At 37.3% G+C, this 12,037-nt stretch overlaps 2 protein-coding genes across 5 annotated transcripts; both read left to right on the top strand.

Moving 5' to 3' along the window:
- The first annotated feature begins 672 nt into the window (after positions 1–672).
- Positions 673–6,922, top strand: LOC113306711 (phospholipase D delta-like). Of its 3 annotated transcripts, none has more exons than XM_026555618.1 (11): positions 673–804; positions 1,177–2,270; positions 3,015–3,131; positions 3,253–3,447; positions 3,707–3,970; positions 4,117–4,185; positions 4,268–4,415; positions 4,677–4,825; positions 5,083–5,250; positions 5,524–5,721; positions 6,265–6,558. In XM_026555618.1, the coding sequence occupies exons 2-11, from the start codon at positions 1,317–1,319 to the stop codon at positions 6,556–6,558; spliced, it is 2,556 nt and encodes an 851-aa protein (XP_026411403.1). In that variant the 5' UTR covers positions 673–804; positions 1,177–1,316. The 3 variants fall into 3 exon arrangements, with proteins under 3 accessions (XP_026411403.1, XP_026411402.1, XP_026411404.1); XM_026555617.1 differs by having other exon boundaries at positions 690–804; positions 1,118–2,270; XM_026555619.1 differs by having other exon boundaries at positions 702–2,270; positions 6,265–6,922.
- Positions 6,923–7,077: 155 nt separating this feature from the next.
- Positions 7,078–8,554, top strand: LOC113306712. Of its 2 annotated transcripts, XM_026555622.1 has the most exons (3): positions 7,078–7,320; positions 7,439–7,691; positions 8,098–8,554. In XM_026555622.1, exons 1-2 carry the CDS (start codon positions 7,224–7,226, stop codon positions 7,666–7,668), a joined length of 327 nt encoding a protein of 108 aa, XP_026411407.1. In that variant the 5' UTR covers positions 7,078–7,223; the 3' UTR covers positions 7,669–7,691; positions 8,098–8,554. The 2 variants fall into 2 exon arrangements, with proteins under 2 accessions (XP_026411407.1, XP_026411405.1); XM_026555620.1 differs by lacking the exon at positions 8,098–8,554 and having other exon boundaries at positions 7,080–7,320; positions 7,439–7,952.
- Positions 8,555–12,037: the final 3,483 nt, after the last annotated feature.

Here is a 12,037-nt window from a genome sequence, read left to right as displayed (position 1 = left end):
CATCTCAGAACGCATCTCAAATCCATCTTCTCAATCATAATACCTAATTAAAAAAAAAACCATTCATACATCTTTCGGAAATAACAAACGGCAAGATCTCGATTCATCTCAGAACATCACCTCAAACCCTAACTTTCGATTTCATTCATCCATTGTTCCAATCTTCATGTGATTATACTGTCTATCAATATTATTGATCGTAAGTCATAGTTGGGAGGAAGAAAAGAAAAATAATTGAAGAAGAAATTCCCGTGAAGAAGAAGAAGAAGAAAAAATACGAAGAAACCAAATTTTACAAATTGTGGGTTTGGGAGAAATTTTCTCACGAAAATTAGGTGCGCGCGTGAACTTTTCCGCCCATGGGTTTCACGGTGTAGAAAATCTGTAGAATGGGTACCCCCGTAATTTTTACTAAGGGTAATTGTGAAGCCCATGAAAAAAAAGGGCATTTATATAATTCTCACTTCTGACTTTTAGGATCGACTACATTTCTACTTCTCATGTCCAAACATGCTCTAGCCTCTAAGCAAATTTTGGGTCATAATTAGGTAACAAACATTTCCGCACAAGTAAACCCGGAACTATTCACAAAGCTTTCTGTAGACGGCCACTCGACATGACATTCCCGCGCTAAATTTGGCGAATTAACCGTTCCATTCTCTCATCCTCAACCATTTTCTTCCCGATCTTCTTTTCTCTCCATCCATTCTGGTTTCTATCCTTCTTCGTATCAACAGAAACAGAAGAAAAACAAAGTTTAGGACTTGTTTGGTTATGGTGTTTATCTGGTATTCACATTAAGAGGTATGCAATAATAACATTTTTGTCAGTTTTTTCAAATCAATAAAGTTCTAAATTTATGAAATAACTTACTTTCTTTAATCTGGACTCCATTTCAGGGTCTGTAAATCGGATTTTAAGTTAAGATATATGTAAAAACTTACAGCTTTTTGATTTTTTAATGACATTTTTGCATCTATGGAGATTGTGTGGTAAAATGTTATGCTTCAAATACGTTTCTTTTGCTTGAATAGATGCAAATTGTGTGGTAAAATGTCATGCTTTGAATACGTTTCTTCTGCTTTAAGGATGTGAATTCTGATTAAGGTTGCTATAGGTTTGATTTGATTAGCACGACACAACGTAATTGAGTTTCGGCATTACCGTGTTTCTTAGTGCGTAGATTCAGAAGAACACTGTAATTAAACGGTTACATTTGTTCGAGGTGGCCTCGTTGATTTGTTGATTTTGATTGATGGCTATGGCCTAGATGCGTTTCTGTTTTTTTTCGGTGTCTCAGCTTTTGGTTGGTCCCAATGGCTGGTGGCTCAATAAGTTCACAAGAAAGTGCAGGAAAAGGAAATGAGGTTGCTCAGAAGTTTATGTTTTTGCATGGAGATTTGGATTTGTGGATTTATGAAGCAAAATGTTTACCAAATATGGATTTAACTACGGAGAGGATGAGAAGATGTTTTACCATGTTTAGCTCTTTTACATCTCCAATCAAGAGAAAAACTGGCATTCGTAATAAGACTCACAAGATTATTACCAGCGACCCTTATGTATCGGTGTGCTTAGCAGGGGCAACAGTTGCTCGAACTAGAGTTATTTCCAACTCTGAGAACCCACTTTGGGACGAGCATTTTTGCATACCGGTAGCACATCCTATAGCTAAAATTGAGTTTCAAGTAAAGGACAATGATGTTCTTGGTGCTCAACTTATAGGAGTGGTGGATATAGCGGTAGATAAGATTCTAACTGGAACAGAAATTAGTGGATGGTTCCCTATTGTGGGTTCATACAATAATCCTTTGAAACCCTACCCTGAGTTACGCTTTTCTTTGCAATTTAAGGCTATTAAAGAGAACCCACTGTATAAAGATGGTGTTGGTGCTGGGGCTGATTACTTGGGTGTTCCTAACACATATTTCCCACTTCGAAAAGGTGGGCAGTTAACTCTTTATCAAGATGCTCATGTCCCGGAAAATATGTTACCTGAAATCCCATTAGACGGTGGAAAGGTTTTCAGGCAAGGTCAGTGTTGGGAAGATATATGTCATGCCATTTTGGAAGCTCACCATTTGATCTACATTGTTGGTTGGTCGGTATATCATCGTGTCAAAATTGTAAGGGAGCCCACAAAACCTTTGCCGAATGGAGGAGAACTAACCCTTGGTGAACTTTTGAAGTACAAGTCACAAGAAGGTGTCCGTGTTATGATGCTTATTTGGGATGACAAAACTTCACATGATAAACTTCTATTGAAAACAGTAAGCTATCTATCTATCTATCTATCTATCTATCTATCTATCTATCTATCTATCTATCTATCTATCTATCTATCTATCTATCTATCTATCTATCTATCTATCTATCTATCTATCTATCTATCTATCTATCTATCTATCTATCTATCTATCTATCTATCTATCTATCTATCTATCTATCTATCTATCTATCTATCTATCTATCTATCTATCTATCTATCTATCTATCATTGTTCCTTCATTTTTGTTAAATTTGTCTTTTAAGTTTTGCCTTCAAGGTAACCCTAGGTGTGTGCACTGGATAACCAATGTTTTTACTCTATGTAGTTAGTTCTTTATTAACTGATATGGTTATTTTACCGAGAATTTTCTTGGTTAATCATTCAGACTTTACCTGACATGGTTGTCATAAGTTGAATTTCAATGCTTAAGTTTCAAGGTTTTCTTGTTGAGCCAAAGTCATATGGACGTTATGCCGTTTCCCATGCACTAAGTTCTGTAGGCTGTTATTTTGCTTTACTTTACCTTTCTCCATAAATATTTATCTTGTTATGGCTCATAAAGATAAAGATGTTTCTGTAAAATTCGCAGTAATGTTCCCCTGTAAGACATGAATCAGAACCAATTAAGAAAATTGACCATCTTATACTCCAAGAAGTTCTGCAGTGAAGTCGAATTTTAACTACCATTTTGTACTTGTCCATGTAGTTAAATACAAGACTAAACTAAGCATAGGTCTGATTGCAGGATGGAGTGATGCAAACTCATGATGAAGAAACTAGAAAGTTTTTCAGACATTCAAATGTCCATTGTGTGTTGTCGCCACGTTATGCCAGCAATAAGCTTAGTATCTTTAAACAGCAGGTACTAAATCACCACTCTTTTCCATATATTTAAGAAGCAAGGAGTACTTTCATTTGGTATTTATTATTTGTATTTACATGCACATTTACTGATATTTCTTGGAGTAAATCTTTCAACATAGGTTGTAGGAACATTATTTACCCACCATCAGAAATGTGTTATTCTCGACACCCAAGCTCCTGGAAATAACCGAAAAATATCTGCTTTCATTGGTGGATTGGATCTTTGTGATGGAAGATATGACACCCCACAACATCGCCTCTTTCGCGATATTGACACCGTCTTTGAAAACGATTATCACAATCCTACATTTTCTGTAAGTGATTATACTTCCACGGCAATTAGCAATTTATATGTTTTAACGGGACACTCAAATTTTCTTGCTCTGAGACTCCTACCAATCCACATGTGATGGTTTGGTATCTTTGTTTTAGTAAATCTATGGTGCTAACCTGTTTTATCACTGGGGACAAATAATCTCAGTGCACTATCTCGAACAATCCGTTTGTCCTCTCCTAGAGTTTTTGCACTTTTACCAATTTTCCTTTTATTTTGCTATTGATAAATCTGTACAGACTCGGGGCGGCCCAAGACAACCATGGCATGATCTACACTGCAAAATTGAGGGCCCTGCTGCTTATGACATTTTGACAAATTTTGAGCAAAGGTGGAGAAAAGCCACAAAATGGAGAGATTTCGGATTCAAGAAAGTTGCACACTGGCACGATGATCCATTATTAAAGCTTGACCGGATTTCGTGGATACTTACTCCTAAACCTGATGATGATCATAATGTGCGTGTTTCCGAGGAAGACGATACTGAAAATTGGCACGTGCAGGTAGTAAAGAAAATATTTTTGTGAATCTCTTTGTTTGCACTTCCTTTTCTTATCTCACCATTAAATTACAAAAAAAAAAAGGAAACCAAAAAGAGAAGGAGGAAAAAGACAGATGAAAGTTGACCTCTGGAGACATGCTTTTACAGGTGTTTCGATCAATTGATTCTGGATCAGTCAAGGGCTTCCCAAAACTTGTTAAGGAAGCAGAAGCACAGGTTTGGACAGATAGCTCTTACATGGCTCATTTCTTAACAGTTTATTGGCAGAGCTGGCAGTTACTTATCTGTTCTTGTGCAGAGTCTCGTCTGTGAAAAGAACTTGAAAATAGACAAGAGTATACACACTGCATATGTAAAGGCAATAAGATCGGCTCAACACTTTATATACATTGAGAACCAGTATTTCGTCGGATCGTCTTATTATTGGCCATCGTACAAAAATGCAGGTTTATTTAAGATAAATATATGTTCATGTCGCATTTTGTTATGACATGTTTGCAATAAGACTTGTTTCTGCGACATCTTTGATTACCTTAGTTAGCAATTCAGTTTCTCATAAAGAATTTTGCTTATCATCTTGATGATCTGTAAGAATTGTAAAGTAAATTCACATATCTCATATCTGTATTCATTCGTTAGAGCAGGACTTGGAATTTTCTTTTTTTCTTTTTTTAGTGTGGACTAAATGAAATGATCAACTTACGCAGGAGCGGATAATTTGGTGCCGATGGAATTAGCTTTGAAGATTGCTAGCAAAATCATTGCAAATGAACATTTTGCAGTGTATGTAGTAATCCCAATGTGGCCTGAAGGTGTCCCAACTAGCGCGTCTGTGCAGGAAATCCTTTTTTGGCAGGTGAACCTACATTGACCTTGTTTACATTTGAGACTGATTACTGATACAATGTTCCCTTTGGACGTTCCTCAGCTTTGTTTCAGTACATCTCAGATGCATTTTATAATTTTTATGACATTATCTGTTAAGTTTTTCGGAAGTTTTGATTCGTACTCTTGGATGGCTGTAAACAATAATCAGTCTTACCTCTAAACAGATAGATGCGGGTTGTAGGAATGTTGATGAGATTTTCATGAGCAAATATTACATTCTTGCAGGGTCAAACAATGGATATGATGTACAGGATTATAGCACAAGCACTTGATAGAGCAGGTCTTTCTAATGAAAAGCATCCACAAGATTACTTGAATTTTTATTGTCTCGGTAAGCGTGAAGCCGGTTCAGGAGAAAGCTCATTGCAGCATAGTCAGCAATCCGATGCATTGGTATGACCTAAAAAAACACGCTGAGTTGATGAAATGTGCATGAGTTCTAAATTTCAGGAAACCAAAGGAAAAATAGCTCAAATTTTTCGTTTCTCAAGTGATTTCAGGATTGTAACTAATCTCGCCTTCTTAAAGGCCTTTACTATTATAATTGGTTTCATAATATCACCATAGTTTTAAAAATGTGAAAGCAAGATTGATTTAACCATAGTTTTACCCCGTTGCAGTTTGCAACTGTGCTTAATTTACACTTTTTTTATGTTGCTTTTACAGAAGCTGGCTAATAAGTTTGGTCGATTTATGATCTATGTTCATGCCAAAGGGATGATAGTGGATGATGAGTATGTAATGATGGGGTCTGCAAATATTAATCAGAGATCTTTGGATGGTTCAAGGGACACTGAAATAGCGATGGGAGCTTACCAACCCCATTACAAGTGGGGAAGAAAGAAAAATCATCCACATGGCCAGGTTTGAACATGAACCCCCTAAGAAATCGCAATTTATTTTCTTGATAAATTACATTGCATTTGTTAGTTGAGAACTTCTTGAAAACTAAAGATTCTTTTACGCAATATCAAGTTCGTTTCGTGTTTCCTAATTGTTGCATTTCAAAACAAATTCCATCACTGTGATTCATGTAAATGGTTTAACGCGTAAGTGTACTAGTGACTGTTTATATTTGGAAAACATAGAAAGAGGGAGAAAAAAAAGAATTAAACCCAAGCTCAAACACAGAATGGAAGTCTCGATAGCATTGATAATTTAAAGTTATGATCAATTTAAACCTCTTTCATAAACCCCTGTTTTATCTGCATACGGCAATGGTGCACCAGTACTGTGCTTTTCCTATATATGCTCATAATGTGGAGTCAGTTCTTGTGCCTCAACTAGTTAGCTCCAGGTTCAGCATCCCAAGTAACCTTGATATAAAAATATACGGGGTTACAAAAATGTCTTTTATGAGTCTTGATTTTTGGTCAGTAACCCATTGTAGCACCATGGTGTTTTCAGGTGTATGGTTATAGGATGTCTCTCTGGGGTGAGCACCTTGGAACCCTTGAAGACTCATTCCGTGAACCACAGACGCCTGAATGTGTTAAGCGTGTGAACAAATTAGCAGAAGAAAACTGGAAGTTGTATGTGTCAACCAAGAACGTAGAAATGAAGGGACATTTGATGAGATATCCGGTAAAAGTTTGTAAAGATGGGAAAGTCAAACCGCTGCCTGAATATGAAAATTTCCCTGATGTGGGTGGTAAGATTCTTGGAGCACCAACGACTCTTCCGGATGCTCTAACAACATAGTGAGGAGATTGTTTTGTAACAAGGCTGGATTGACTTGAACAGCAAAAAGCATTTACTGGATCATAGGAAGGTTTTCAGATATGATGGAACCACTGAATGAGTTGACAAATCAACAATATAGAAGCTGAAGATCACAGTTTTAGGTAATTCTTGATATGAATGTTCAACTTCAATGGTTTCCATGGTTTGTGTACATTGACAACTCTTAATACGAGTAATATTGCAATAGTCTAATGCAGAACTACTTGGATCAAGAGCACCAGACATTGCTGATTTGTTGAGAAATTGGCTTTTGTTCATATGGTTGTAACTTGTAAACATGTAAAACTGAAGGTTATATAATATTAATTATGGTACAGTTAAATTTTTTTGGAGTACTCAGTTTGACCACTGATGCTATTATGCATGTACTGCACTAGTTAGTGTTATAAGAGGGTGTCTGGGAAGTGCTTCTGATAAGTTAAAAACACGGAAAAGTTAGTTTGGCCAAAGAAGTTGCTTCTGGGAAATACTTCTTACACTTCAGTGAGAAGCAAAAGCACCCTTTCAGATTTATTTTCTGTAAGAGACGGTGTTTGTCACTCACAGTTTCCTCCTTTCTCCTCTCAAGTCTCAACTCCCGCCCTGTAACATACACTCTCTCTTTCTCTCTGTAGGGGGAATCCATGGCAGATGTTGTGAGGAAGTTCTTCACCACATCAATGCTTATGTGGATAGCTCCAATCGTGATTCTATATGGTTTTAACAACAACTTATTTCCTGGTAATCCTTTTTCCTCAAATTGATTCTTTAATTAGGAGAAAATTTCAATGTAATTAATAATCAGGTTATAAAAGCTGTTTCTGATCTGATTTTGTTCTGCAATTTCACTCTCCAACAGGGTCAAATCAATTGTCTTCTCATTCCTTAACGATTTTGAGCGGATTGCTTGCTGTTATCTCTGTCAATATTGTGATTGCATTCTATATTTATATGGCGATGAAAGAGCCCTCCAATAAGCACGAGCCAGATCCTGCTTTTCTTGCCGAAGCTAAAGCCAGTTTAAAGCAGCAACAGTCCACTCCAACTGAAACTGAAGATCTTTCCCAAGATCGCCAGAAGCATGAGTAGAGATGGAAACGTGCAATGACCAGGTTCGGTTCTCATGAATTTCAATTAGCCAAGTGAAGTATTTAGGTCGTAGGAAATCCAAACCATTTTTAGGTAGAACATACATCAAACAGTTTTAGCTCAATTCTGTCAGGAATACTTGAGATCATGTATAATTATACCTGGATTGTTAATTCTTGATTCACTATTGTACTTGGTCTCTTAGCATGTTCAATCTTGTAGATACCCGTTGGTTATATAACATATATCCTATCTCATGTGTTAGATCACAGTTTTTCTGTTTATGGCTAGTTTGTAATCTGCTCTCCATGACCTTGTTGTATCACCCATAGTCTTGTCAATGTTAGCTCAAGTTCATATTAGCTTTTGGGGCATTTTTAATTTAGAATATTAGCTACTATAGAAATGAATCTTATTCAACTTTTTCAGACTTTTGAGGGGCTTTTATTTGAAGGGAGAAATTTGTGATTATGGTTAGGAGGCATTGATTTCCAAGAAAAGTTGTATTTGGCCTGGTGGCAAGTCTCATGAATGTTCACAGAAAAATTTCCTTAAATTTGGTCTGATGTGATGTATGAATTTTTTGTTGCACTACTTCTTTGAACTTGGAGTGGAGTTATTTAAGTTCTACTGCATTAATAGTCCAATGATTGTACTGTTGTTTCTCAATTTCGTTTCCAGGCTCTACTTTGTTATCATTGACTCGGCCGTATTTATCTAAAACTAGTGTCATATCAAATACTGCATTATAACCTAGAAGGCTAGAAGTGATTTTAGGGAGGTGAATTAAAAGAGTGGTGGAAGATTTTCCAGGGGATGTCTGTTTTTCTTTTTCTTTCTGCACTTGCTAGTTCTTTTTTTACAACTCCGCATTTGCCAGTTAGTTGCAATCCGATACTATTTTACACTCTAAAAGACAACAATAATAAGTTCCTGCATAACAAGGTCTAGATAGGAGCTCGTAAACTGGCCAAACCTGTTGGATGGAACCAGCCATTTGAATTAGTCGGCCCTGATTTTAGACCAATTGCTGGAGGTACCTATTTGCAGAAGGACCATAGCTATTGAGAAACCAATAGCCTGCCACGGCCCTGGTCATTTGCATTTATGACGATGCTGATGTCAGTGATGTGAAGGGGTGGAGAAGGTTGGTATGGCATTTGTTTTGTGTAAGCACGACTCACCATGATGCTTAATGACACAGTAAGAAGTTTGAGTAGAAAACTGGATTGAATTGATAGCAAGTTTCACTCTGCATAACGATAGTAAAAAACTGTTGGGGCCCAACATTTTAATTTTTTTAAACAGATTGATTGTTTTTGTGCTCTATGTAGCGGTTGATAGTCATACTATATTAAGAACATAAGAATTCACCGTTTGTTTTGTAAATACCGCGTGTGCTTTTCCATTCCATCTGTCTATCTACTTTCCTACGCTTTTATCATAGAACATGAGAATTCACCGTATTAAGCAAGAGGAAGGATCTCCTTACACTTTTATTATCACACCATCTCACATATCGGGTGATATTTTTGTGAATAAAAATCAAACTGTAACGGATTTGAAGCTAATATTTTGAGAATATGTTCATTTTACCAAGTTCTACATGCCTACCAAAAATAAGCACATTCCGAAATATAAAACTTCACAATCTACCGGTCTTAATTTCGACGGCCAGAAATCAGTTGATCTTCAACGGCTCATTTTCAAAGTAGTAGATGGTGGTGTTATATGTCTCGAAATACACTCATTTTTGATCAGTATGTAGAAATTGATAAGAGGAACATATCCCCAAAATATTAGCTTCAAATCCGTTACGGTTTGATTTTTATTCGCGAAAATGACGCCCAACATGTGAGATAGTGTGATACTAAAAGTGTGAGGGGATCCCTCCTCATTAAGCAATTCTATTCTAACTAATTCAGATATCCTTCTTCCCTGTAAATTTATACAAAGTTCGGTGAATAACACTATGTTACTAGAAGTAGATCAAATCAGGTTCTAATAAAATGTCCATTTTTTAAGCATATTTTATTGATTTAAACCAAAATAAAATCATGTATGCGTACGTTACAACCCATGGAGCCACTTTTCACATATAATCTTAAAAGACAGGGTTTACCTATTTTCAAAAGTTAGTTCCGAAAAATCTCTGCTGACTTGTGTCAGCTGCCTGATTGGCTAGCGCATCCGTCGCCTAGTTGGCCTTTTTATAAATGTGGTGGATTGAATGATGGAGAATGGATCGCAATATGTCTCTGAATTCGTTGATCATATCTTGCAAGTACTATGGTGTCTCCATCCGGATTGTGGTGAAATGAACGAGATTTTGTGAGTTTGACTCTAAACAAACTTTTGCCTATTATTTGTTTGTTGTTGTTCTGACCGTCATAAGCATGACCCTTGTTTTCGCGAATAAAACCGTGGTTATTGCTAGAAGTTGAGTCATTGCTATGATCTTGGTAGTTGAGGAATTCTTGCAAAAAATCCCATTATAAGTTTGATGTTACAATGGATAGAAAAAGTATATTACAAAAAAAATCATCAAACTAGAAAAGACAAAAACATCAAGTATCAGTCATTCGAAATCGCGATCCATGTTAGAGCTTCGCTCAGTTGTACATTGGTATGTCAATCTTGTTGTCTATGTTATATTACCAAAACTATATCTTGATATATAGTCTAGTAAAGTCAATCGCGGACTAGGATTACACAATATGGTAGCTGATTATCAGAAATCATCGGATACCGAAGATTGAAGACTGAAGAATAATGTAAGTGTAGTTACCTAAAATCGGTGAGAGGCTAAAAGCAGGATTCTAGGGTTTTGAAAGTGAGTTATGGGAGGTTGAGTATGAACAATCTTCATCTAAACCACGCACAATGGCCGTTCAAAGGCTGCTTCAGTCACATGAGAGGTTGAGGCAAGTCTTAGGGAGGGAAGCAAAGATGAAGAGAGAGATTAGAGAACAAGTTATTGCCCTGAGAATTTGTGATAAAGTTGTGAGTTATCTTGGAGGAATATAGGACCTTTATAGCTTAATTATTTAATCTCAAGTCGGTGAACATAGGGATCGCTTGTCGTGTGGAGCACTTTTCCCGTCTCTTCAGGAACAAATAGAGATAAATTAGGCTGAGTTTATCTTTTTATTCCATTGCCTTAACTCTCTTCTGCAGAGAGAAATAGGTCGGCTATTTCTCATACGTGTCATAGACCGACGGAAAATCCTAATTGATATCCCCCCCATTTGTGTGTGCTTAGTAAGCCTTTGTGACGACGTATTGACAAAGAGAAATATTCTCTATAGTCGGTGTTGGATACGCTATAGAGATATTATCTGATTTGTGAGAATGATTTGGGCTCCCCTCTTTATGGCCAGTCACATTTGTCACGTAGAGGCCGGCCCGTGGGTACCTTTGTTGAGCACGAGGAGTTCGGGGGATCTTATCCACATTTTTGGATAGACATGTAAAATTGAGGCTCAATTTACTAGCCGGGAGTGTGTTTGAAATGCTGAGAAAGAGGTTTATGCCTACCCGAGTCTTATGCTTGTATAATACTCTTTAGAAGAGCTGATTCAGCTCGGATTAACATGATGTGGTTGAGGTTTGGCTCATGTGATTGAGTATTTCCATTGCCAGCTAGGACGCGTTTGAGAGAAAAGGGAGGCTTGCATGCTAAATGGCGTCTATGCGAGGCCTTGACTCACTTGTCTTCGACCAGCATATCCTGCGGAGATGTTCCAGGAGTCAAGTGTGTCTGTTTAAAGGAGACGACATAGCCAGTGTACCTCGAAAGAATGTTCCAAGAGTCTGTCGAAAGGGGTCGGGCAATGTCCTAGGAATTATTTGGAAGCCTCATTAAGTCGAGTCAGGTCCTAGAGTATACGTGGCCAATGGATCTTGGGATGTGTACTAGGAATCAGTCCTTGATCTCAAATGGGGTGAGTCGTGCTTACGGGAAACACATATGTCTGCGTATTGGGTCATAAGTCAGTCATGGAAATTTTTACGTATCTACAGAGCCTACATGACCAGCAGTATCTCGTCGAGGATGTATACTAGGAATCACCACAACCAGCTGGTTCTCACGAAGACATGCTGAAATCATGGATATTCTGCTTCATAAGTCAGCCGGGGACGTTTTTATAGAACCTACATGACTAGTAGTATTTCGTCGAGGATGTGCGCTAGGAATCACGACATCACGACCAATATTATATCACAGAGACGTATACTAGAAATTATGGTTGTGGGTGTATTCCCCAGGAAAGTTGAGTTTTGTCCTATGGGGTTGAGCCTGTCTTTGACAATAATGATTTCCCTTTGTACATCTAATCCTCTCTTATTTTTAGTGTTGCTAAACTTT

This window comes from Papaver somniferum, chromosome 8 (assembly GCF_003573695.1).
Source record: "Papaver somniferum cultivar HN1 chromosome 8, ASM357369v1, whole genome shotgun sequence".
Lineage (NCBI taxonomy): Eukaryota > Viridiplantae > Streptophyta > Magnoliopsida > Ranunculales > Papaveraceae > Papaver > Papaver somniferum.
The sequence above is the reverse complement of the archived record's forward strand: the minus strand, read 5'-3'. Positions and strand labels throughout refer to the sequence as shown.